This window comes from Syngnathoides biaculeatus, chromosome 22 (genome assembly GCF_019802595.1).
Source record: "Syngnathoides biaculeatus isolate LvHL_M chromosome 22, ASM1980259v1, whole genome shotgun sequence".
In the NCBI taxonomy this organism is placed as follows: domain Eukaryota; kingdom Metazoa; phylum Chordata; class Actinopteri; order Syngnathiformes; family Syngnathidae; genus Syngnathoides; species Syngnathoides biaculeatus.
The window spans coordinates 16,411,202-16,438,084 of record NC_084661.1 but is presented as its reverse complement, the minus strand read 5'-3'; the positions used below and the strand labels follow the sequence as shown (position 1 = coordinate 16,438,084).

Here is a 26,883-nt window from a genome sequence, read left to right as displayed (position 1 = left end):
CTGATTAGCTTAATGCTAACACCAAAAAAAGCCAAACTGCCATAGACGGGTTACTCAATCGCATTGATGTCTCCGGCTTTCAAAACTTTAAAGAATTAAATTAATCGAAGACAATTGGGGGAGCCACAGATGTAGACAGATGATATCCATCCATCCATCCATTTTCTTAGCCGCTTATCCTCACGAGGGTCACGGGAGTGCTGGAGCCTATCCCAGCTGTCAACGGGCACCCTGGACTGGTCGCAAATCGCAGGGCACACGGAAACAACCAGCCGCACTCACCATCACACCTAGGGGCAATTTAGAGTGTCCGATTAATGTTGCATGTTTTTGGGGTATGGGAGGAAACCCACGCCGGTATGGCGAGAACATGCAAAGTCCACACAGACGCGGCCGGGCTTGAACCCGTGACCTCAGAACTGTGAGTCCAACGCTTTCCAGCTGCTCCACCGTGCCGCCCTATCGTAATACAGGCATGTTATTTATCCTCTGTGAAGAAGGATTAATATTGCAGTTTGCTCAGGAGCTGTGACCGTCCCCGGTATCCGTGTTCCTGGACTGTACTGCGTCCAGGTGGCCGAGATGCACACACCGGAAGGAGGAGCACGACGTCCATCGAATTGAAGCTAAAAATGCGGCAGAAATTGTTTTATGGAATCATGTCATAACTGTGGATTCACTCAATCGCACGGTCCGCCATCTTGTTCTCTCTTACGTCGCTTAATTGTGAATACGTTTTGTTGTTTTACTCTGAGAACATCTCGCAAAGTTGCTGTTCGCGGGCTGCCGTCCCCGCCATGTGTTTTTTGGACTCTCAAACCGCAAGAATGCTCGGCTCCGGGTCGATTTACGTCACGCATCTCGGGCCCGCTTTTTCCAGCTCCCGGTAGGAGTGCGATGAGGTAAACAGCGAGAAGAAAAACAAGCCAGAGCAGGTTTCTTTTCTTTTTTTCTTTTTTTTTGTGAATGGGACTTTCTCTCTCTCTCTCTTTCTTTCTCTCTCTCTCTCTCTCGCTCTCTTTTTTTTGTGAATGAAAAACAACTGGAAAGTCCTGCACGAGCCTTCCCCCCCCCCCCCCCGGACTCTTTTTGGCAGCGGCGCCGATTGGCTGCCGGGCCCGCAGCCCCACCCTTTTTCTCCGCCGGGAAGCGCTCGCGATTGGCTGGAGGGCGGGGCTCGGCCTTCATTCATAAGTCGCAGCATTCACAAAGGCTTGAAACTGGAGACCCGAAAGAGGAAATGCACTAATCACGAAGCTCCTTTGACAAAAAAAAAAAAAAAGAAAAAGAAAACGCAGGTTGAAGTCGATCGTTGAATCCCTCGGAACAGATTTTGTCGAGTTTAACTTTTAAGTGTTGAATTCGACACAAAAGCAGTGATAAGCATGCTGTGCAGTCACTGACCATTACTTCCCCTCGGCGGTTTTTTTTTTTTTTTTTTTTTTGTGAATGGAGCTTATTATGCATGCATCCTCCACGCAGCTCCATTCACCTCCTCCTCCTTCTCGTCCCCTCCTCCTCTTCCTCGCTAGTCCTCCACCTCCTCCCTGGTCAGGCTTTTTTTTTTTTTGTTTTTTTTTTGTGTGTGCAGGCTGCATGCGCGGCTCCGTTCCGCTTCGGCCCAAATGACCGCAGACGGCTGACGGATGGACCGGATCATGGATGCATATTTGGACCAGCAAGTGCCTTTCACGTTAGCAAACGTACGTATGCTTCCGGATGCACTTTTTTTTTTTCTCCCGCAGACGTTTTGAGGCTTTTTTTTTTCTTCTTTTTTTTGCGCCATTGCACGACGACGAGTTCGGGTTCCGCATGCTTTGGATCGAAACCCTACTCTTTTTTTGTTGTCTTTTCTTTTTATAAACTTAAAGTAGGACCAAGTCAAAGCTTTTCGTGGTGTTGGTTCCATACACCAAATGGTCACTTCTCCCCCCCCCCCCACCCACCTCTCTCTTTCAAAACGTCTGCTGATTTCAAGAACCCACTCAAGTTTTAAACGCATGATGATATTTATGTTTATTATAAATATGTGAGTTGCAAGCGTCAAAGTGTTCATCTGTCAACGTGCGCGTTTTGTGTTTGGTCGTGCAGAAGTCGCAAGGAAATGGGCCCCCAAATAGACTCTTGATGGCCGCCAAAAGGAAATACATGGACACAGAATTGCCCCCTCAGGAATCCGAAGGTACGCTCCACTTGACTTTCCAAATGTCTTTGTTTTTTTTGTTTTTTTTTAAATCCTCTTCCGATCTGGACTTATGTGCCTTGTCCTCCCGCTTCTGTTGCAGACCTCTTCCAGGATTTAAGCCAACTCCAAGAGACGTGGCTGACAGAAGGTACGATTTTGTTTGTGGCGGCTTCCGGGAAGCGATTAAAATGTAATCGAGGAGCTTTGTCCTTTCGCGGCGATCGCATTATGGATTTTCTTTTTTTTTGATCGGAGATACAAAGGTAGCTGTTGTCGGGAGCGCTGGTGGCCCAATCGGCGTGTGGCTGACTCATGGGAGTCACTTGTGTTCAATATTTGTTATGGTTAATAGATCATCAAGCAAGGTTTTTTTGGGGGTTGTAAAATGGCCTTGATGACGTGAAAGTCATTTTGTTGGGTTTTGTGTTTTGCTCATGCATGCATGACTTGGCACAAATGTTTAAAAGAAAAAAAACATGTCACAGTTGCGAGGTTCAGGGTTTGAATCTGGGCTCCCCGCGTATTCCAACTTCCTCCCGCATTCCCAAAATATTCACGTGAGCGTTATCGAAGTCTCCGAATTGGCCAAGGAATGCGAGCGCGAACGCTCGTTTGCGTAAACCGTGCGATCGTCAACGTCACCCCGCCGCCCTAATGACCGAAAGCGCGAGAATGTTTTCACCGTGATGTCACGTTTAGCGCCGGGTGGCAAATGCCGGGGCGGCGCCATTATAGCACGCAGACCCAACTTGTCGTTTGACCACCGAGAAAAATGGCTTTATTGATGATTTTTTTTAGTCTTCGATCTCGCCGGAGTTTGAATGTGCGACGTGTCTTGCGACCTTTCTCGTGTTTTTTTTTTTTTTTTTTTTAAATCGTTTGCAGTTCAAGTCGGTGGAAGTCTAATCACCGGATGGATGGACGTAAAGGTTGAGAAAGGACGTAGGAGCCGGGTTGTTTTAGAAGCCGAGCCAGTTCTTGCTGTGAACAAGAACATTCAACACGCAACACAATTTCTTTTTCTTACTTTACAAAGACTAGGCAATCGCACAATTAAATTAAACGTAAAGAACTCAACAGTGCATGATTAATTCCTTGCAGCTCCTCCTGGTGTGTGCAAATTGGCCACCGGATGGCAGTATAATAAGTCAAGCAGGTACAAACGAAGAAGACATCCACAACAACTTTTACTCTGTAAACTGCAGTAACATTTATATTATGTTTTCTTGCATAAGATAAAGTATACACACCTGTAAGTATTGCTCTAGTGCAGGTCTACATGTGTTGCGCCACCATTTGAGTTCAAATATCAGTTTCTGCCACATAGATGCTGTTTACTTACTGAAAAAGTTTAACCCTTTTACAATCTTAACTTTTAGATTTGTCTTTATGGTATTACGCTCATTTATTTATGTACAAATCATCCAGTCGTACATTCTCTATCTGGGTTTGAGTCAATGCTTTATGAAACTTAAAGAAAATATATTTATATATATTTTTTAAGCGAGACTACAACTAAGACCTTCAACTACAAAGCCAGCCTGCCATTGTTGCCCGTTTACTGCCTCTCGTCTTTTGTGTTTTGTGTGCTGCGGGACTCCGGTGTGAAGTCAACTTGTCACTTTCGACGCCGCATGTGAAAAGGGGAGACGCCGGCGTGGGCACGTCTTTGTCAGGCCGTTAAAAAACGACCCCCCCAAACTTTGCCAAGACGTGACGTCAGAGGCGAGCGCACTATTGTTTTTTTACGCCGCGCTTTTTAATACCAGAGAAGTCAACACCTTGGTTTGCAAATTTAAAATTTTATTTGAAAATATATCATGAAAAGAAGACAAAAGGTGAACAGGAAGTTTTCTCTAAATGCCAGCCCACAGCTAAAATCTGTTTTTAAAGGAGGGGATTTTTACCTGTAGCTTGACAGTAATGCTGGATGACTTTATAGGAATACACAAATAGGCGTGTGTTTGCAAATAAAAAGAATAAACAAAGTCATGTCAGCAGCAGGAGAAATCTTATCAACATTTTTTCTTTTTTTTTCCAGGATTGAAAAGTCAAAATGAATATTTTGCTTAGGGGAAACCATAATTTAAAAACAAATCTAACAATGAATAAATAACAAAAGATTCTGCAACAGAAATTTTTTTCTGTTGCTCTTTGAAATATACTTTCAAATATTTTTGGTTTTGATATTTCAACTTAAAATTTTGGCCCCCAGTACAATAGATGTGCCTGATGAATGTATTAAATAGATGATAGGAAAATAAAAGTAAAAGAACAAAAGTAACATGACCAGCAGATTGCTTTTTCTCATAATTTTCTTTTCCGAAATAATTCTTTTGTAATTTACATAAAAATTGTTTTTCCAATTTTTTAAGCTTTTCAAATGGTTTTTCAATGAGGTTTTTAAAACGTATACTTTATCATTTTGATCCGCAGAATAACAGGAAAATAATAAGTATTGCACCTCAATAAAACTTATTAAAAAAAAAAAAAAACACACATAGAGTAACACAGCCCAAACCTGCAAAACCGCACATACGATTTAATCAAAAGAAATAAATTCACAGCATAAAATCCACAGCAAAATATCCCTTTGATGATAGAGCGTCCGAAAAATTTGCTGTTGCCCCGTGAATAATCATAATTCTGATAATAACTAGGGGAAAAAAGTCATGTGAGCTATTGACTTATTTTGGTGATCACATCCCGGCTCAACACGGACGGCAGCAAAGATGTTATTTAACTTTAAATAAGCGGCTTGCGCGCAGACCTTTTCCTTTTCCTGTCGCATTAATTAAAGACTTTATCTCCAGCGATTGCACTTGTGAGGGATTTGCCCGGATTGTAAACGCCGGGGAAGCTGTGGGTTTTTTTTTTTTTAGTTTTCATTTTTTTTTCCTTTTTGCGCACGATGAGGAGGAGCGCGGAAGCGGCGGATGGCGAACGTCGGGGAGCTTGTTACGTCTTGTCTTATTGGCCCTCAGGTTTATACACCCTGGAACTCCCACTAGGATTGGAGGGGGGGGTGGGGGTCTAGTGTGCATGTGTGTGCGTGTGTTGATTGACAAACACAATTTCATTCTTGTGCTGACTTGCACGTCAAAGTTCCTGCAGGCGCGGAAAGTAAAGTACAAAAACTCTGCACTGCTCTACTTTTCCGGTATCGTACTTGAGTATTACATTTTCAGAGGAATTTTTTTTTTTTTTAAATCCGTACATTTCAAAACACCAAAATTTTTTACTCCTGACTTTGCCCAAATAAGCTCATTATTTTAACAGATTCATGGACGCAAGATATACGCAATAAAAAAACGCCAAAGACGGGATAATGAGTTGTCCTTGACGGATGTTTGAACACAAATGGTGGCACAACACGTGTAGATGGACAATGTAGCAAAACTCGCTCGCATATATTTTTTTATCCTCTGCACAGAATGACTACTATAACTGTTGTTTACTGAGTAAGTTGTTAAATTCTATTTGTGTGTGTCTATGTCTTGATTATTAAACTGTCCCCTGGGGTTTATCAAGAGTAAAATATTTGTTTTGAGTAACCAGCATGGAGACGGAATTAATTAAACTCGGGTGTCAAGGCACTCAGCTCGTAACCAGCAACTTTTTCCCCCCTCATTATGTCAAAAGATCAAAAGGGGTACTGCATATATTTGACAGTTGACATTTACCATTTTGTTTTACCTTTTGTACTTAAGTACATTTCATAAATAGTATTTTGACGTGCAGGAGTCAATTCTTTTTGTGCTTGTACTTAAGTACAAAGTAATTTTGTCACGCTGCAACACACAGCAGATAGGAAGTGAAGCTCATCCTCATCGTCACGACGGGTCTGGTTCGCGATCAGGTCCGCTTTCACCCCTGCCTTTTTCCAATCAAGCTCGCCGCCGACGACCGGCGGATGCGCGCGGCCAAACGTCCGACGCCGGCGTTGTGTCCTTTCTCAAAAATGCCAAGTCGAGCCCCAAAGCGAAACAGTAGTAACTTAACGGGCGGGTAATGTTGTTTTTATGAGGTCGCAGCGGGCCGCGGGACGGGACGTTGCATAAGAAATCAATGGTGTGCGTCTGAACTGCAAAAAAAAAAAAAAAAAAAAAGTGTCATCCGGTCATCTGCTTTTCTGTGTACAGGAAGGAGGAGTGCGATGACAAGAAAAAGTGAATTATTTTATTAAATATCGGATTTCCTCTTTTTGTGCTGGCTGCCTGCTGTTCATCTTGGCTTCACACTGTGGACTGGGACAACTTTAAGACCAAAATCGTGGACTCTGGGTTTAACTGGGTTTACCGTAGGATCCAGAAATCAATTGGGACTTAGAATCGCTATGAAACAATCTTCATCATGCCCACCACCGAGGGTAGCGTAGTAGTCACAGAAAGGCCTAGAAATGGCCGGACGTCCTTGGTCGTTTTCATGTATCAAACACGTGAATTTGGCTTTTCGACTCCTCGCTCGAGATCAGCAATCTGTGCAAAAAGCATTGAAACGGGAGACAAAATATCTTTGCGGTACCGCGTTGGCGTCCGCGCGACACATTTGCTCGTATTTAGCTCGGATTCTAATCAATTCTGATTCGACGGGGCAGCTGTTTATGTTTGAGTGCAGAGATCCAGACCGACTGAACTGGCTGTTCTGGCTCAACGAGCCGGGAAACGTGCCAGGAGCCGTGACATAGCGCCGGCTCGGATGCCGCTTGTCACTGTCGCGCTGAATTTGTTTAGCTAACCCGTGGTGGTCTGGGTTCCGTCAATATCGCGCGTGAAGAAGCGCTGATGAAATAAAGTAAGAGCTGGTTGGGGGGGGGGGGGGGCACGGCAGGCCAAATTGTTTTGTCACATGAGCGTGGGGCAGTCTGGACTTTGGGCGGGTAGTTTGTGAAATAATCCAACAATTTGATACCTTTTACCTCTCAAACAAGGTGGTAAAATGTAAATTTAAAAAGTGAACTGTTTCCAAAAGGCATGACAGGCGCAAACGTAACGCTGCTCATCACCAAAAGAACACCGTCCCGACAGTGAAGCGTGGTGGTAGAGGGAATTGTGAACAGTTCCAAAAAGCAGCCACTGTTGGTACAAAACCTTCAGAATTCTGGTAGAAAGGAAAAAATAAAATAATGGAAAAAGAAAAACATTCCTTCAGCTGGAAACGGGGCAAGACTCGAGGTAGAGGGAATTATGAACGGTTCCAAACAGCAGGAAGTGTCATCATAAAACCTTCAGGCTTCTGCTGTAAAGCAAAAAGGAAAAAAAATTATATATATTCAAATGGACTGGGGCATGAGTCATGCTGAAGCGAATTATGAATAATTGCAAGCCTTAAGGCTTCTAAGCAAAACCAAAACTTTTTCTTCCACTGGAACTGGGCCTCTGGCAAGGGGGAGGGAATTATGAACAGTTCCAAATAGCACTCAATTTTTATATGAAGCCCTCAGACCTCTGGTAGAAAGTTTAAAAAAATTGTTTTGGGTTTTTTTTTTTTCAAATGAAATTGAGCCCTTAGTCTAGGTGGAGGGAATTATGAACAGTTCCAAAGAGGGTTCACACAAAATCTTTTGGTTTCTCATAAAAAGCAGAAAAGTCTACTAGGGAAGAGGAAATGTATTTTGGATCAATCGGAGACAGTTTAAATCTTGGCATGTGAGTACTAATTAACATAACAATAACATTATGAATATCATTCTGAAAATGAGCACTCCCCAATTATTAGAGGGTGTGCGCACTTGTGCACCCACATAATTTCAGTTGACGTTTTTAAATTGCATTATACATGGCTCATTTTTAAAATATTTATCTTTGGCTTATTTTATTAATATAAATCTAAAAGTACCACAACAACCACATTTCTATTAGTTTCCATTGACTTGGGAGACCCGAACAGGAATTGTCAGCGCGCACGTGCGCCATCTCGTCGCGATCAGCGATTCCGGGCCGCCGTGGGCCTTTCAAAAGCGTCCGATTTAGTGAATGAAACTCATCCCGGGTGGACGTGAATGAGTCCAGTCAGCGACGGCGGCCCAGGTGCAAGCGGCCTCAGACAGGCGCTATTGTGCTGCGGGCCGGCGTTAGGAATCCCCGTCCATTCACCATTGTGCTGCGTGGACGCGGGGTCGCGCACACACACACACGCACGCGCGCAGGTTGGAAATGAGTGGCAACACGCCGCTGGGGGGGGGGGGGGGGGGGTGTCAGAATCCTCCCGCCGGGCCGTGAGCCCGTAGTCGTGTTGTTTGCCGCTCTCGAATGAATGAGCTAAACGCTGGACAGAAAGAGTTTGATGTGACTTTCCGTTGCGTTGGGTTCACACTTACTTCACAGAAAGGGAGGGGGGTCGGGGTAAGGTCTCAAGTCTGGGTTCAGGTTTCAAAATAGGGTTTCGGTCTGGGGTAGAGGTTCGCTGAGGAGTTTGAAGCCTTGGTCGGGGTTAGTCCACAAGTCTGGTTTCAAATTAGAAATTCAAGCTAAGGTTGGGGTTTCAAAACTAGATCAGGCAGTAAAACCTGGGTTAAGGTTTTAGGTCAAGGTCCGGCTTTCAAAATAGAGTTTTCAAGTCTGGTTTCTAGACTGGATAATGCTTTTAAAGCCGTTATTAAAGTTTGAAACCTTGGGTGAGCGTTCAAGACCGTCATCTTAAAACTGAAATTGTGGCTTAAAGTCTGGCGTTGTGGTCTGGAGTCAAGTTTCTGGATGGTTTTTCAAATCAGGGTTTCAGGGTCGGCTTACTGTTTGAAGTAAGGATTTGGTTTCAAAGTTGGGCAGAAGTGAGAAACCGTCGTGTGGTTTTTATGCAAATTGTCAGAACTGTGACGTCAGATTTCCGGAAATTCATCAGCCCCCGATGACGGAAAGGTTTGATTTCACTCGTCTGTTTCCCTGAAAAAGTCCCTCATTAAGTTTGATAAGTTTTCTTCTCTTCTGCTTCCAGCTCAGGTTCCCGACAGCGACGAGCAGTTTGTTCCGGATTTCCACTCCGAGAACTGTGAGTACTTTTGGCTTTCTTTGTCTTCTCAGAGCTCCTCGATCCGTTTTTTTTTTTTTTTTTTTTACCCCCAGAGATTTTATTGTTTATCTCGTGTGATCTGGTGTCACTAGACCTGCCCCGTGTTGTTTCTGGCCCACCGTCGGGACGGCGAGGTCAAACGTGGGCCAGCGGAGGTGTCCGCGGGGGTCGCTGTGATGGGGGAGGGGCGGGGAGGGGGGAATAATTCCATGATGTCTCTATCCCGAGCGGGTTTGGAACCCTTCACTGTATAATCTTTCCGCCGGACAAAAGCCAGGACGCCAAAGGGCCTCCGTATTGTGCTGTGCGGTCCGCCATTTGCATGCCCTCGAAAAGCCGAGAGGGTCCGGCTCAGGAAACCGGTAAACAAGCGGATTCAGGTCCAAAGATGGGCTTTGTGTTGGTGGAACCACGTAAAAAAAAAAAAAAAAAGGAAAGCAACCGATTTGAATGAGCTTCCCTTTTTGTTAACAATGGCGCTTCAGGGTCTGGGGGGGGGGGCACCCTTGTACAAACATCTTTATGAAAACGTTTGGCAGCTCGGAGCAAGCGGGGGACTCGAGTCACACGATGTGACTCGGCTCACGTGACTTGACTTGGGTGAAATGTGGAAAAACTGGACTAGACGGACTCGAAACGCACGATAAGTCTTTGAAAATCTGCAATTTCAGCATGACGTCATATTTTTTTTGTTCACGATGTGACTGGTATGTAACTTAAAATATTTCCACCTCTGATATGTTGTGACCGAGCAAGATCATACGACTTGACTTATTTTATGATTCCGCTTGAATTGAGTTTTGCTACAATAACTCGGGACTTGCTTGAAACCTGCCGGTTTCAAACTTGAGACTTATGATACGACATTTATGTTTTTGATGTGATTGACCCCCGCCTCTGTCTTGCTGGGAAAGAATTGACAGCTTTCGGCCGGGGTCACTTTGGCATCCTGCCCCGCGGTCTTTGGTGTGTAAACACGGCGCCATTTCATCCCCGCATGCGTCACGATGCCACGGCCGCAACATTGTCGCCGTCCATTAGGCCGCAAAACACCAAAGGGGGCGCAGATGAACCCGAGGGCGCGCGAGGGGAGGTCATGTCTACTTAACCCCCTCTGGGCCGGTCCACCAATGGGCTCGCCCGCCTGACGCTAACTGCTGACCCGAGCGTGATTTGCGGGGTCACCGGGGGCCACCGCAGTTCATTGAAAGGCGCGGGGACGCTTTTGTGTTGACAGACGGCGTCCCGGCTGCTCACGCTCACGCCGACTCTTGGACTCTGACCGCCGACACGCAAGGAGCGGCTTGTTCGAGAAGATTTCGCGGTTTTGACGACTCGCGACTTGACAGCTGAAAGACTCTGTGGTTGGTTTGGCCCACTGCGCCGCCGAGTCTTACCCAAACTTTATGGAGCCGAGGCACACATTTTGCAGTCCAGGGGGGTGGGTGGGGGAAGAAATACAACACACACGTCGCAATACATTTCTTCTTCTTGTCCTTTCGGCTTGTCCCATTAGGGGTCTCCACAGGACTGTCCGAACTGTCCTCATGTCCTCCCTCACCACATCCATCCACCTTTTCTTGGGTCTTCCTCTCCCTCTTTTGCCTGGCAGCTCCATCCTCAGACTCTCTCGCCCCTGGACATGTCCAAACCATCGAAGTTTGCTCTCTCGAACCTTGTCTCTAAAGCATCCAACTTTGGCTGTCCCTCTAATGAGTTCATTTCTAATCCTATCCAACCAAACGAGAACCTCAACATCTTCATTTCTGCCAGCTCCAGTTCTACTTCCTGTGCACCTGTGTCTCTAATCCGTACAGCATGGCCGCCCTCACCACCGTTTTATAGACTTTTCCCATCATCCTAGCGGAGACTCTTCTGTCACATAGAACACCAGACACCTTCCGCCAACTGTTCCACCCCGCTTGGACCCGTTTCTTCACTTCCTTCCCACACTCTCCGTTTGCTCTGGATCGTTGACCCCAAGCATTTGAAGTCGTCCACCCTCGCCATCTCTTCTTCGTGTAGCCTCGCCCTTCCCCCTCCTCCCCTCCCATTCACGCACATATATTCCGTTTTACTTCGGGTAATCTTCATTCCTCTCCTTTCCAGTGCGTGCCTCCATCGTTCTAATCGTCCCGATACATTTACACGTGTAATAAAGTGTGGGAAACACAAGACTTGAAGTCAATATTGATTGAAAGGATAACAACAATAAAGACTATTTTAGTCACTCGGAAGCTACAAAAAAGTCATTTTTGGAAAGAGCGGATTCAAATACGATGACTAGATAAAGGCTAGATTTTTTTTGTTTTTGTTTACAAGCTTGTCTCTGTCGTCGCTTCCTCAAAGGATTCTGATTGATTGTCTGCTTTTTCTCGCACCGCAACGGACGATAGATTGAAACCGCTCGCAGTTGTCAACATTGTTGGCAATATTAAGAACGGAAATCGGGCCGGATTGGCCGCCAGACGTTAAAAGTTCAACCGACGCTGATAGCGAAAGACGAGTAACTGCGCAGGTGACTCACTTGTTATTGAAACTGGCATTTGTAGCGTGTGTATAAAAGCATAAAGGCAGACTGTAATCCGGGCTGGCGGGAGTATAATTGATGCCTCCGGACGAGCGCGGCGCCCTGGCGAGTTTGGATGCCGCGTCTGCTTCTTACCTGCACGGGTGTGGCTTCCACGAGGGTTTAAAAAAAACAAACACTTAAATAACACGCTGGAATGTCACACCGAGCGATTGTGCAATCGCTGCACATCTGTTGAAACGATCTCGTTCGCTAACTTGGCGGCTTTCGTCCGTTTTGTTCACGCCGTTCGCAGGCCACGGCGGTGTAGGGGAAAAAAAAATAATAATCTGGGCGGGTGTTGGGGTGCAGGGTACGTGTTGGAGTTGGTTGTCGGTTATAGTGCAATAACGGCCAGAAAATAAGAAATGCGTGGGTGTTGAACACTCTCTCCGGGAAAATTGTTGAACAATTCTGAAGCGCCGAAAGTGTGGATGCTAAAAAAAACAAACTGGAAAACACCCACATTACCCCGCGGGTGTTACAAAATGGGCGTGCAACATCCTTGTGCGCGTCTTCCGAGCCACGGAGACAAAGTGCACAAAATGTGTGAAAAACTAGACTAATATTTTTCCCGCTCCGGAGTCGCAGCGCTTTCCGGATTCCCGAATTTTTCTCGCGTGTGGAGGTCGCGAGCCGAGCGTCGACCGAGACGCCAAGAGCTGCTTTGTCTTTGTTTACACTCCGCGCGAGCCATTCATAAATTTTTCTTCCCCGCCTGCGTAAGAGGAAGTGTGCCTCTCCGCGGCTCACTCCTTCGCTCTCCATTCATAAAAAAAAAAAAAAAGACTGCACTGCCCCCCTCCCTCCGTCCCTCATCCTCCTTTCCAAGTGGATACTCTGAAGCCCTCCCTCCCTTCCTGTGTTGAATTCTCTCTCTTTCTCTCTCGAACACGCACACACACGGTTTGAGTGTTCCAAGATGTGAACTAATCCGGCGATTTCAGAGCTGTATGGGACGATTGTTTGGTTTTGTGCCTTGCAGTAATTACGTAGGAAGTTGAGGCCGTAGAGCGCCGCCGCTCTCCTTTATCGGGGAGAAGGCGCGAGCGAGGAGCCGCGGGAGTGAATGGCGGTGAAGGCCGGCGGAAGTCAACCGGAGCAGAAATACTTTCATAAGTTGGGTTTTTACCTAGGAATAGGGAAAAACAACTCGACGGCAGCTTTTCGTTGGCCCAGTCAGTGGTTCTGGTCCATTAATACAGGGCGACCAGGCGCGAGCGTGTCCATATTTGGCACCGGTTGCCGAGCAACCAAACGGGTAGGAGCCCGGCGGCCGTTTCAGATGGTTTGGACGTCAAGTAATCGCCATGGAAAGTGTCGGATTTACTTCCTGTGAGCAGGAGGAGGTGGGAAATGTGGCAAGGAAGTGTGGGCAACATGGTGGCATGGTGGATCTCGGACCCGCCTGGGTGTTCTCCTCGTGCCTGCGTGGGATTTCTCCAGGCGCTCCGGTTTCCTCCCGCATCCCAAAAACTCTAAATTGCCCATAAGTGTTATTGTGAGTGCGACTGTTTGTCTCGATGCGCCCTGCGATTGGCAGGCAACCAGTTCAGGGTGTAGCCCGCCTCCTGCCCGTCGACAGCTGGGATAGGCTCCAGCCCTCCCCGCGACCCTCGTGAGGATAAGCGGCAAAAGAAAATGGATGGATGGATGAAGGGAAGATTTCTGTTGTCAAAAATGGGGAGCACATCCACGATGGAAGGTTCAAGTCAAGCCGTGTCCATGATGACGAAGTTTCGAACGTTTAAAATGCGAATATTTTAAAGATCGTGATTAAATAACATTTTGATTGAAGGGCTATTTTTCCCAAGAGGAAGCACTTCAAAATATTTTTTTTTTTTTTTTTTTGGTCAAGTTAATGGTGGGGTGGGGTGGGGTGGGGTGGGGTGTGGTGAGCAGTTTTAAAGCTGCTTTGTTGGAAACATGACAAGAGGAATGTGCCAGGAATGTGAATCAGATGGGCCCAAAGTGCACTGCAAAAGCGGAATAATTTACCAAGTCAATTTATCATTTTTCTAGTGAAAAGCGTTCATATTTTAGGTCCGTTTTAAGAATCTCAAGTTGTTCCGTTCCCCCCCCCCCCCTGATTTTATTTTATTTTATTTTATTTTAAACAGCACAGAATAAGTTGTTTTAAAAATACGTGACCTTGATTTTAATCGGTCATTTTTCCAGTGTAGGCAGGAGTAATTTTAGCCATGCCCGTCATAATTCTTTGCAAGATATTTAGTGGACCGCCCGTTTTTGAAAAGCATTTCATGAAGGAGTCGCCCCCGCAGCGGCGTCTCTCGGGCCCGGTTCGCGGGGCGAGCGCCTCCCCCTTCCTCTCGTCCAAAACACGCAGCTCCTTCGTGTGGCCTTTCTCTTTTTCCAAAAACGCAAGCGTGAAAAAACAGCCAGGTGTCCGCCAGAAACGAGCGCCGAAAAACCACCAACGCGAACGCCTCCTTCCTGACACGTTTGCGGCCTCTCGAGTCAGCCGCAGCGCTTTTTATCAATGGCGCGCTTGTGAAAGGCCAGCTGAGGTTGGCGGGCCCTCGCTCGCGGCACCTGAGGGACCGCTTGTTGTTTTTTTGCGCTCACTTTTTTTTTACAGCACGACGCCGTCATGGTTTCTGCGTCCAATCAGCGTGGAATTCGACGGACGTCATTTATTTACAGTGTGTTCCTCCACAAATATGCAATTCTACTGATTAAAAAAAAAAAAAAATACTCATACTCTGTACTTTAGAAGAAATACGGATACTTGTCTAAAAAGGACGCTGGTAAAAATAGAGGCGTAGGTTCAATTCTGTCACCTGATAAAAGTGAAATGGTGCAGACTCTAAAAGAGGGGTGTCAAACTCATATTCCTCGCGGGCCACATTGTCGTTCCGGTTTCCCCCAGGGGGCTCTTTTAACGGTGGAACAGAAATATTTAATCATCTCCTCAATTTATGAACTAGTTTAGGAATCAGAAATCAAGGGTAATGTGTTTTTCAACTATTCAAGGTTGGCAACACAAAAACGCTTGTAATATCTCAACTTTGTCATTTACAATGACAATTTCAAAATTTGGTACAGATTTTTTGCAAGAATCATGGAAATTGACACGTTAGATTTGGCTTCGTGGGCCATATAAAAGCTTATGCGCGGGCCAGATCTGGCCCCCGGGCCTTGAGTTTGACACCTGTGCTCGAAAACGAGTAGAAAAGTAAAAAGTACCAGTTTTTTTTTTTTTTTGTCAACTACAACACATTTACAATTTTTAGCCATGACTGAACAGTAATTTTTTGAAAACCCTTTATAGAGTATTTATAAAAAACAAAAAAAAGAAAAAAAAAGAAAAATACTCTCATTGTTGCGGTATTTGTCAATTAAAAATAATGTTAGTAAACTGATTTGACTTAAAACGGGAAAAGTTTAGTCTTGATTGCATGTCGGACATTCCTGAAAAAAAAAAAAAAAAAAAAAATCGCATATGTATGTTTTTACGACGTCTCTGCTAAAAACTTCGCCACCTCTGCCTGGCGTCACCGGGCGCCGTTTTAGCCACGCCCCAAAAATCAAGAAGAAGAAAAAATGGTTTCGCGCGATATCTCCAGATTTCAGATTTGGCTTCGTGGGCCATATAAAAGCTTATGCACGGGCCAGATCTGGCCCCCGGGCCTTGAGTTTGACACCTGTGCTCGAAAACGAGTAGAAAAGTAAAAAGTACCAAAGTTTTTTTTTTTTTTTTTTGTCAACTACAACACATTTACAATTTTTAGCCATGACTGAACAGTAATTTTTTGAAAACCCTTTATAGAGTATTTATAAAAAACAAAAAAAAGAAAAAAAAAAGAAAAATACTCTCATTGTTGCGGTATTTGTCAAATAAAAATAATGTTAGTAAACTGATTTGACTTAAAACGGGAAAAGTTTAGTCTTGATTGCATGTCGGACATTCCTGGAAAAAAAAAAAAAAATCGCATATGTATGTTTTTACGACGTCTCTGCTAAAAACTTCGCCACCTCTGCCTGGCGTCACCGGGCGCCGTTTTAGCCACGCCCCAAAAATCAAGAAGAAGAAAAAATGGTTTCGCGCGATATCTCCAGATTTCAGCAGTTGTCTTTTAATTTATATCCCGCATTTCGAAACAAATCTTTAAGAAAAGTAGTTGGAAATAGCCTGAAGTGCGACTTTATTGCTTTTAAGCACCCTCGAGAATGACTGATGAGAGGAGGGGGCGGCACGGGGAGGGCCCGAAGTGAGTCTTTGCGTGCGTCGGCCTCGATTTTCTCTTTTGCGGAAACGTTTGGAGTAAATGATGATAATAAGGAAGACGAGACTCTTCCAAGAAAGTCGTCATGCGCAGACAAGTCGACGCGTTCTCGGAAAAAGAAGGAAAAGAAAATTCCTCTCTGCTCTGTTGTTTCGGTCCTCGTTTGTTTGTAAGCCCGCCGAGTACGTCACAAAGCGGAACGCAACAAAGTATTAGCAGTTTGAATCCTGGCCACAGTGCAGACAATTATGTTGACCTGCTGACACAAGCCAGTCGGCGTGCTCGGGGGGGGGGGGGGTCGAAGTAGAATGTCGCCCATCGATCCTCAGCCTCTCCACCCGCCCCGGCACGGCACGGCAACTGATAGACGACTTGATCGAGATAAAGCGCAGATAAATCAGCCCGAGGAAAGAAAGGAAAGACGTCGGGGTCAAACGAGTTGTGGAGCATTTGGAGATCTTCCATCGTGATTTTTGCGTGGGGGGGGGGGGGGGGGTGAGCGAGAACTGTCTGCCGCTTATTTCAAGACAATGCACTCCTATGCAATAGTGGCGCACTTCCAGAAGTCATTTTTCATTGTTTCTAGCTAGCCTCAGTTCGCGACCACAATCCGCTCCAGAAAACGGTTCGAGAAGGGATTTGTTTGAAAACCAAAGCGATGTTTCCCATTTCACTGAATGGAAATAGAAATAATGTGTTCCAAGCCTAAAAGATTAGGCTTTTTAAAGTATTTTTTTTAGCGTTTCCTGTTAATAAACTTTATAGAATAAAATAATTCAAGAAATATACTTATTTTTTGCTTAAAATGTATGTTTTAGTAGTAGAGTACGCGAGGCTGGGAGCGCATTGCCGTAACTGTAGCGACTTGGCTCCCAGCCTTGTAAACTTTTTTTTTTTTTTTTTTTTTAACAAAAGTGCAGAATAACTTTAAACGAGCAACTTGCCTTCTTTGGAGCCGTAATTGGGGTTTAATACGGAAGTCCTCCAGAAGAAGAAAAATAACAGTCACTACCGGGACACATCTGTGTACCGAGGCTGCGTTTTACAGAAAAATGAAAGTGCGCTAGTTGGGCTGCGTTCATTGTCATTTTGGGGGGGGGTTGGGGGGCATTTGAATTGACAATAACAAAACGTTTTTGGTATTTTGGTATAGTATTATACGTATTTTGGGTTTTTTGGTGGTGCGGGAATTCACAATAAAGCGCGTCGTGGTCTGATCTGGCCGCGCGCGATATGTTATTTCCGGGTTTTGTGGGGGCGATTTACGATTTTCGTTCGATAACAGAAGCAAAAAAATCTTGAAATTTTCGTTCGAAAACGGGGACGTTCGACAACCGAGCCTTTCCTGTATATTATGTTTAACTGTTGATATTATAGATTGTAGACTGCACGGTTTTGTGTTGCCGCTCTCTTTTTCACCAACTATGTAATACTTTACTTCAACGTACGCGTACTGCGCCTCGCGCACACTAATGCAACTCTTCAGCCTCGATAGCGGCTTGCGCTCGCAGTAATCCCGTCAAGCAGCGGGTGCTCGTTATATCACCTCAGTAGCGTGTGGATGCATCGATCGCCACGTCAAACGTTAAGTGTGTGTGGGGGGGGGGGGGGGGGGGACTATATTGTGGAGTGAGGAGTCAATATGGTGTCAAATTAATGACATCCTGCCCCCGGCCTGTAACGGGACGTCCCGGGACGGGGGATATATCGTCCCGCGCCGTGAGCGTCGGATTTACGGCGGCTCGATGGAAATTTGTCAGAAGCGCAAACGCGGCACATTGGGAGCGTCGACGCATCACGTCGGGGGCTCTTTGGCGCTGCGCGGAGTTTATCGCCCTTTTTAGTGCGCGGCGCATCCGTAACAGGCGTCTCCTTTGCTCTATTTACAAGGCGAAGATCTTCTGTAATCGCACCAGGAAAAAGTGCTCACGCTGTACTTAAGTAGAAGTAAACATTTGTGTAAAAAGAAGAAAAAAGAATAGTGTAAGGACCGATTCCATTACTGTAACTTATTTGCGTTCGTTGTGCGGCTCCCTCGGCCTTGACCTCCTGGAGGCGAAGCGATTATCTATCCATTTTCTTCGCCGCTTATCCTCACGAGGGTCGCTGGGAGTGCAGGAGCCTGTCCCAGCGGGCAGGAAGCGGGGTACACCTTGAACGGGTCGCCAGCCAATCGCAGGGCACGTGGAGACTCCCAATCACACCTAGGGGCAATTTAGCAGGTACGGGGAGAACAAGCAAACTCCACACAGGCGGGTCCGGGATCGAACCCGGGTCCTCAGAACTGTTCAACCGGTGCAATTAATGCAAACAAAAGACGGTCACAACTTGTTACTAAGCTGGAGGAGTATTAGTTTTTTTTGGTTTTTTTTGTAAACAGATGAAGAATATATGCCTGTGTTATGTTGTCTGTGTACATGTGTTGCTGCACCGTTATGATGCTGAACATTTGTGTCTATGCTATTTTGCGTTGCGTTAGCATTAAGCTAGGAGATCTTTGTCAAACAAAGTTATGGGGTAAAGTTAGATGCAAGTGTTTTTTAAAATTCTGTTTTATGTTTAGTTTAGTTGGCAAACACGGGTCAGCCCGTAAGTGGTGTGAGCAAGTAAATAAAAAAAGAACTAAACCAAATAATGATACGTGATTAATCTGCTTTATGTAAATCTTTGCCGGCACTGGCCGGGAGCAACGTGGACTGACGTGCGTCGGCACACGTCGTTTCTCACCCCCCCCCCCCGAAAGACAAGAAGTGCAATTTTCACGCAGAGGGAAGTGAAAGTGTGACATTTGCAGAAACCCGTGGCAAAGTACGCCGGCCGTCACGCACTCGCGCATCCGGTTAGCCAACAATTGGGCCCTCGATGTGAGGAAAAGGTTGGAACGCCAACGACAACTCATTTTTTCCTACCCTCGAATATGCTGACGTTGTTGTACGAACCGCCTGAATTTTTGCAGATTTTTACAACTCACCACAATGTTTACTGATGAGTACACAAGCAGTTAGTTTTGGGAAAAAAATTGTTTCAGCAGGTGCAGCTATGAATTGCCATCGAAATTTTCCTATTGTAATTTTCTAGTTGTTGCATTTGGCACAGTTAATGTCAAAATGATTCAGTTTCATAACTTATTACCTTGGTTTAAAAAAAAAAAATGTATTTGGCAGCACGGTGGCTTAGCTATTAGATTGTTGGCCTCACAGTTGTGAGGTCCCGGGTTCAATCCCGGACCCGCCTGTGTGGAGTTTGCATGTTCTCCCGGTTCCTGGGTGGGTTTTCTTCGGGTGGGGACTCCGGTTTCCTCCCACATCCCCAAAAAAACATGCAACATTAATTGGACACTCTAAATTGCGCCAAGGTGCGATTGTGGGTGTGGCTGTTTGTCTCAATGTGCCCTGCGATTGGCTGGCAACCAGTCCAGAGTATACCCCGCCTCCTGCCTGTTGACAGCTGTAGGTTAGGCTCTAGCACTCTTGTGAGGATAAGCGGCAAAGACAATGGATGGAACTCATTGTGCACTTAGAGTGCGCTCTCCATTTTGGGGAAAATTTAAGACTTAATTGCCCCTTATGGTTGTGAAAATATGGCACACGCGTATCACTATTAAAATACTGCATCCATTATTCGTGGGGGAGGGGGTAAGTAACGTAACTCCCCCCGACCCTTGTGAGGATAAGCGGCAAAGAAAATGGATGGATGATTTTATTGTTACTTTGAGTCGGATCTTGTTTTTCCACTGTTCTATTCTTTCTTTGTTCATTTTGCTTTCTTTTGCAACTGTTATGTTGGAAAAGGAGAGCAAATCCTAATCGGCTACTCGTAATAATCGAGAATTTCCATAAAAAGTAGGCGTCCGACTTTCCCGTCAATCTCGTTAAAAATTCATCCGTCAGATAGGCGAGCGCTAATGGATCCGTCGGCGAGGCGCTTCACTCCCTCCCCCCCCCCCCCCCCCACGCGCTGACTTTCCCGATTGCGCAGCGACCCGCGAAGCGCGCACGTGTCCCGCGCATGTTCCTCACTTCCTGCGTGTTCCGGCACGATTTACGATGTCAGATAACGAAATGCACGGGTGACATTTGTATATTGCTGTCGCGTGCCCGCGTGAGTTTTTAGATTAGACGCGGCCAGGGCGGCGGAAGGTGTTACACCCTGATTTTGGACTGATGCGAAGGCATAAAAATTGAGCGGATGATGAAATTATAAAAGGCAGCGTGAAAGCGGGTCTCGGCCAGCGTTTACTGTTTAACCGTCAAACCGTTGTTGTGCGGCTAATGTCATTAAGCCGTTCTTGTCAATCAATAGCTTCCTTTTTAACCTTTCAAACCAGCGTGGCGTAATCGTCTTCAGCGGCGTCATTGATCCGAAGCATTTGGCCTGCACTCCGGGGGGGGTTGCACAAATGGCGGCCGACGAGAGGCACACAACCCCACGAGGTGGAGTTAAGTGTAAGAACTTTTGTTCATCACAACTTTCTGCTGGTGGAGGCACAGTGGATCAGCTGAGGTCCCGGGTTCGATCCCGGACCCGCCCGCGTGAGGTTCGCACTCCGGTTTCCTCCCACATCCCAAAAACATGCACCATTAATTAGACGCTGTCAATTGCCACAAGGCGGGATTGTGAATGCGACAGTTTGTCTCTTCGTGGCGACCGGTTCGGGGTGTGCCCCGCCTCCTGCCTGTTGACAGCTGGGATTGGCTCCAGCGATCCTTGTGAGGATAAGCGGCTAAGAAAATGGCTGGATGGATATGGAAGTGTTCTGCTGGTGTTTGACATTCGTCCGCTGAAGCTCTCGTGCGCCGCGGACTTCCAGAAGCTCGAGACTTGGCAAAGTTTGGCGTAAATATTGGGTCTAAGACTGTCCAGATCCAGTTCTGTCTTCGCTTTGGGGGCGTCCCTTCTGCTCAGCCCCTTCGCGGCTGCAAGAACTTGAGCAAACGTAACACGGGGAGCTCGTGTCAAGGACGATTGAACTGATATGGAGATGCTGTCGTGGGCCATTACATAATTGTTGGCATTTATTTTGTTCATATGGAGTTCCGTAGACTTGGGATTTGCGTTTTACCGTGTGCCAATTTAGACGGTTTATTTCGTGGCCTTCGTAAGAGCAATTCCGTTTGGCTATGTTGCTAAAATTTCCGTTTTTCAAAAACGACTTTGGTGACTGATCTCACATCAAAGTTGTTAGCACAGTAATATTTCAGGCAATTACATATTGGAAGGTTTAGCAGCATGAAAAGAAAATCTTTGGATTTGTTTCAGATTGATTGTAGAAATTCATTTCATGTTGCTAAATTTGCATTTTATTTATTTAAGAATTAGTTGTGTGGTGTCAGGTGTCTGTTAAGGGGATCTGTACTCCTGCCCCCCCCCACCCCCCCACCCCCCCAAAACAAAAAAAAAAAAAACAATTTTATTGAGCCATTAAAGCTGATTCTGATGGTAGAAGAGTAATACTTCATATCAGGGGTGTCAAACTCATTTTTGTAGCGGGCCACATTTTAGTTATGGTTTCCTTCCCCGGGACGGCTGTTAAATCTTACAACAGCCTCATCATATTTACACATGAAATTTATGAACCAGTTTTGGGATCAGAAATCAAGGGCAACGTTTCTACTATTGTTCACTTTTGGTAAGGAAAAATGCTTGCAATATCTTAATGTTATCATTGATGACATAACTGAAATTTTGGTGCAGAGTTTAACAAAAATCATTGAAGTTGATAAGACACGAGTTGCCTTCACGGGGCCACATCAAATCATGCGGCGGGCCAGATCTGGCCCCCGGGCTTTGAGTTTGACACCTGTGCTGGATATCCTTGTCGCTACGCTCACAATGTTTCTACATTATTATCAAAGAAACATATGCAGTAATAATAGCGGGCGTGGCGAAAGAGTGTTTACAATGTAGCCGTGTCGCCGCCGCCGCCGCCGCTCTTTGGTGGAAGCTTATTTTAGCGAGTCCGTCTCATCCGCGCTTGTGTGCTTTTCGGAATCCCACAGGAATCCACTCGACGTATTCCCACTAGCGCGCCTCAGCTGAGAGCAGGCCCATTGGGTGGGGTTCTTGTGATTTGTTTGCGGTGTGTGCGCGGTGAATGGGAACCCCCCACCCCCAAATCCCCCCCCCCCCCACGACGTAATGATCCCTTCACTTCCCAAAGCACTCAGCCGTGACCATCACTTTTCTGCCAGCATCCCTTATTAGCACGCTCTACATTTAAATATGTAAAGAGTACTCGTCACACTCACACATATGCACACCCCGGGGGGTCAGTCGATGATAGCCCCCCCACAACAATAGGCCGGGATTGGCAGCGGCTATAAAATTCCAGCAAATAGATGGGGACCGGTCCGTGGGTTTATCACTCAAAAGAGCTGCCGGGAATGTCTGGTGTGCTTCAATCCGAACATCTGCGTCATCGGTCCCCGTCGAAGTGGAAAACTTCCAGGCCGCTCCTAATAAAATCCTTGAGACCGAGGTGAGGGACTGGAGTCACGTGACTTAAATCGCCAATTTTACAATTAGGGACTTGTTTGAGTAAAACTGATGAAAGACTTGACTTCCTTTTGACTTGGTCTTCGGGAGACTGGACTTGGTTTAGACTAGACCTACGGCGGCTGCGTTTTTCAGAAGGTGCAGTTTTTGTACCGATGTTGGGGGAGACCAACCAGGAGAGAGTTGGAATAATCCCGGTGGGAAGTGACGACACTTTGAGCAAGGACACCAGCAGTCTGGGAGGGGGGGTGGGGGGTGGACCGAGGCTATTAAAGTTTCATGAATAAGTCGTAATATTATGTAGTAATGTTGTTTGTGTGCTTTCTGGGATGACACAGAAGTGGGGGGTGGAGGGGGGGGGGACTGTCAATTTTGGCGAGCGTAAAGTTGGAAACTATAATTAGTATTTTGCTTTTATCACTCTTGAGTTGCAAAAAGTTGGATGAGAACCAGAGTTGGAGTTCAGAGAAGGGAGGTAGCAGGAAGAGTGGCGGTGGGTTTACTCGAGAGGTTGAACAGGGTGGGACAGTGGAAGCTGAATTTATGAGGAAAAATTGGGATGTAGGTGACAAATTGAAGGGGAGCCCAAGATAGAGTCCTGGGGGACACCAAAAGAAGTGGGGGATGAATTAATTTGTGGTTCCGCCTTTCTTTTTTGTTTGTTTTGAGAAGCCAGTAAATAGACAATATGTAAACTGGTTCGGGCCGATTAAAACGATGTCGTTGCAAATGCGCTAGTACACGTTCTGCGTACTAATGTGCGACTATACGATATTGTAAGACTTGATTTATTCCTAACTTAACCCAAGTGAGACGTTGACATGTTTTGCCTGAAATTTTGCAGGGACCAGAGTTGCCCGGCCTGACTTTTGCCGCAGTGTCTTTTGCGCGATCTTAAAAAAAAAAAAACAAAAAACGAATGTTTGGACTCGTGAAGACGTTGCATTGCAAAGGAGCTCGTATCGCCCCAAATAAAAGGCCGGAAGGGACCTGAGGAACATCACTCTCTCTCTCTCTCTCTCTCTCTCTCCGTGCTTCCGTTTACAAGACTGCCACCGCCTTGTAAATGCAGACTCCATCATTTACTGGAGCGCTCGCTTTGTTTTCATTCAGGGATTATTTTTGGAAGTACACGTTCGATTTGAGGAAAGCCGCCAAGAGCGACTCGCTCCAAGACGTAGACAGGCCCGCCTCTATTCACGTCGCTCCGCCACTCGAAACATGGGCGACGTGAGAAAGATGCAAGACAAAGAGGCAAAGAGGTCGTCGTGGCATTCCATTGGCAGCCGAGCGGGGCGGGGTCTCGTTGCAGTCACCGGTCACGCCCGCAACTGCGTTGACCGAGCTCACTTTGTTTGCGTTTTACTGAACTTCGGGACGTCAACGAAAAGTGCACCGAACGCGAGGTCGTTACAGTCCTTAAAAGTATAAAGTACTGCAAAAAAAAAAAAAAAAAAAGTCATCGATCCCTGGCGGTGTTTGTGTAATTTCTTCTTCTTGTCTGAACAGAATATTCATTTAAATTGACTGAATCATCTCCGAGTTGTTGAAGCTCTTTCACTTTCAGGCCACGCACGCTCGCCGCGCCACCGTTTTTTTTTTTTTTTTTTTTTGTGAATGAAGCCGAGTGTGCAATTTTCTGTAACACACACACACACGAGCATGTAGACACAGGTACACGCCCACAGAGATTCCAGACACACACATGAATGAATGCACCCCCCACACGTGTGCCCCCCCCCCCCCCCCCCCCCCAGCTGGAAGCGCACAGCTGCTGCTGTTTACCCTGCCGGGACCAGAAAAACATCCTGTACACGTCTCGGGGCCGAAAGCCTCCCCTCGCATAATAAACACCAGCCCTCGGCACAGCTTGAAGCTTCACTTTGGGTGTTTTTCTTTGGGGGAGGGGGGCGTGCGCATTATAAAGCTCTACCAAAAACGTGCCCCCCCCCCCCTTTTGATTGACAGCTCGGTTTGAACGCGAGGCGTCCGTACCGTCAATGTCAAGACGCAGCCGACGCGACATCTGGATGCCGATAGGAAAGAATTCCCACTTTGTGCGTTTGCCGCGGCGGCGGGTTCGTTCGCTGTTGTGTCTGCGAGAGTCGAGGCGGGCAAGTGGGCGAGGGCTCTTTGGCCTGGAATGTGTTTGCTGCACACGCACACAAGCGAGCCAGCGCTGTGTTGCGTGTGAAAGAGCTTCAAGTACTTCAATGTAAATATCCTGTGCTTGTGTGTTGCGCCGTTGAGTGGATTACAGTAAAGCCTCGGTTCTCGAACGTCCCCGTTTTCAAACAAATCTGTTTTCGAATGAAAATTCCGAGATTTTTTTTCTTCTGTTTACCAACAAAAATCGGTACAAAACGCGGAAGTAACATATTGCCCGCGGCCAGACCAGCTGACCCACGCACGACGCGCTTTGTTATTGTCAATTCGAATGCCTCCCCCCGAAAAAAAACGGAAATGACATAATGCGTGCGGCGCAAGCAGTTGACCCACCCACGTCTAGCGTACTCTACTACCAAAGCATACATTTTAAGCAAAAAATAAAAATATTTCTTAAATTATTTTATCGTATAAAGTATTTCAACTATACTTGCATTTCTACTATGCAGTTTATTATCAGCAAAAGCTAAAAAAAAATGCTTTAAAAGCCAATTTTTTTTTAGCCTTGGAACGCATTTTTTCTTTTTCCACTCATTGTAATGGGGAAACATCGATTCGGTTTTCGAACAATTGACTTTTCGAAACGTTTTCTGGAACGGATTGTGCTCGAGAACCGAAGCATCACTTTATTGTTTCCACTTTGGTTCGTTCCCCACATTCGCCATCGTAAACGTCAGCGGAAATGAACCCCAAACTGGAATTTGCCAGCCTGGCGCTAACGGCGTTTCTTTTGTGTGTTGTGCGCGCGTGTTGACAGCGGTGGCCTTCCACAGCCCGCCCGTCACCATCAAGAAAGAGCCGCAGAGCCCGGGCTCGGACCCCAGTCAGTCGTGCAGCCACAAGCCCAACTTTGGCTTCGGCGCCGGCGGAGAGCAGTGCCTTTATGCCAGGTACGCGGGCGTTCCGTCGCCCTCCTACGCTGCTGTTATGCCACATTTGCCACATCCAATATGGTGGCCGCCGCGAGACCTCAGCTCATTGGCCAGCTTGATGTCGACCGTCGTCCATTGGCCGTCTAAAATAAAGCTTGGAAAACCGAACTGTTCTTCTTCCACAGTGCCTATGAGCAAAAAAGGGGCGCCCCAGGGGGCGCCAAGCGGTCCTGCCCGGGCACCCCCATGTCCCCAATGCAGCAGCATTACTCCCCAAAACCCGCGGCGAGCGGCCGGCCCGACGCCGGCTACATGAACCCAACCGCCGCTTCGCAGCCGCTGCCCAGCAACGCCTACCCCCTCAACGCCAGGTGAACTGTGCCCCCCAAAAGACATTATTACATTATATCAGTTGGTAGCGTCAATTTTGTCGTTTGCCTCCAGATATCAGGGCCCCTCGGGAGACCCCGTGTGCCCCCAGTTCCCCGCCACCTCGCAGGCCTTCCAGCGGATGGCCTCCGCCCCGGCGGGACACGGCGGCGGTGGACTCCCGGGCGGGGGCGGGGGCGGGGGCTACCACCGGCAGCACTCGGACCCCTGCGCGCCCTACCTACAGCAGAGCTTCAAGCAAGAGTACATGGACCCCCTGTACGAGCGGGTGGGTCACTGCGCGGGACCGGGGCAAGGCCGGGGGCGCGGACCCCAACACCCGCACCCGCACAGGTTCCCGCCGGCGCACATGATGGTCAAGCAGGAGCCCGCAGATTACACCTACGACACAGGTACGGGGGGGGACATTTGTTTGAATTTCAAAACATAATTTTGCAGGATAAAATTTGGATTTGGATTAAAAAAGACCTTTAGTATGGAATAAAAATCAGATTAGGTTTCATTCGTAAAAATATCAAACAAAAATTGTCAGACAACGCAGATTGTCATTTTTAATTTAAAAAAAAAAATTGTTTTCTTAGTTTGCTTTTTTTTTTTTGTCCTGTCCAAAAACAAAAATAGAAACCCAATTTTCAGTCTTTGCATTGAAGTCGTTAAGGCAAAAAATAAAAAAAAATCCCAAATTCAGCTGATGCAAATCTTCCGAGTTAGATTCTTCCTCCCTCCCCCACCTCCCCAGCGCAGCTGAGGAACAAAATGTCCGCGTAGAAACAAACTTTTTCTCCTTGAACCGAACCGAACCGGACCGGACCGGACCGGCCAGGCCCGGCTCCTCCCCTCCGCTCCTCGGACACTCAAGGAAGACAGAAAAAAAAAAAAAAACGTAAAAGAAAAGAAAAGAAGGTTCTTCTGTGGCGGCTTCGCACCTTCTCTCTCCCTCCTCCTCTTTTG

The 26,883-nt window shown here is 46.6% G+C and overlaps 1 protein-coding gene across 3 annotated transcripts in view; it reads left to right on the top strand.

Annotated features, from left to right (window-relative positions):
* The window catches only part of etv4 (ETS variant transcription factor 4), a 57,184-nt gene that overhangs the window by 26,138 nt on the left and 4,163 nt on the right, over positions 1-26,883 (top strand). For 2 of the 3 annotated variants that reach the window (XM_061810503.1, XM_061810501.1), the window contains 7 exons: positions 1,592-1,703; positions 2,092-2,182; positions 2,286-2,333; positions 9,119-9,172; positions 25,428-25,560; positions 25,728-25,913; positions 25,987-26,324. In XM_061810503.1, the coding sequence (XP_061666487.1) occupies positions 1,647-1,703; positions 2,092-2,182; positions 2,286-2,333; positions 9,119-9,172; positions 25,428-25,560; positions 25,728-25,913; positions 25,987-26,324 (907 nt within the window). In that variant the 5' untranslated portion in view covers positions 1,592-1,646. Of the gene's footprint in view, positions 1-433; positions 1,704-2,091; positions 2,183-2,285; positions 2,334-9,118; positions 9,173-25,427; positions 25,561-25,727; positions 25,914-25,986; positions 26,325-26,883 lie in introns of those variants that run through there. The other variant, XM_061810504.1, reaches the window with a different exon arrangement.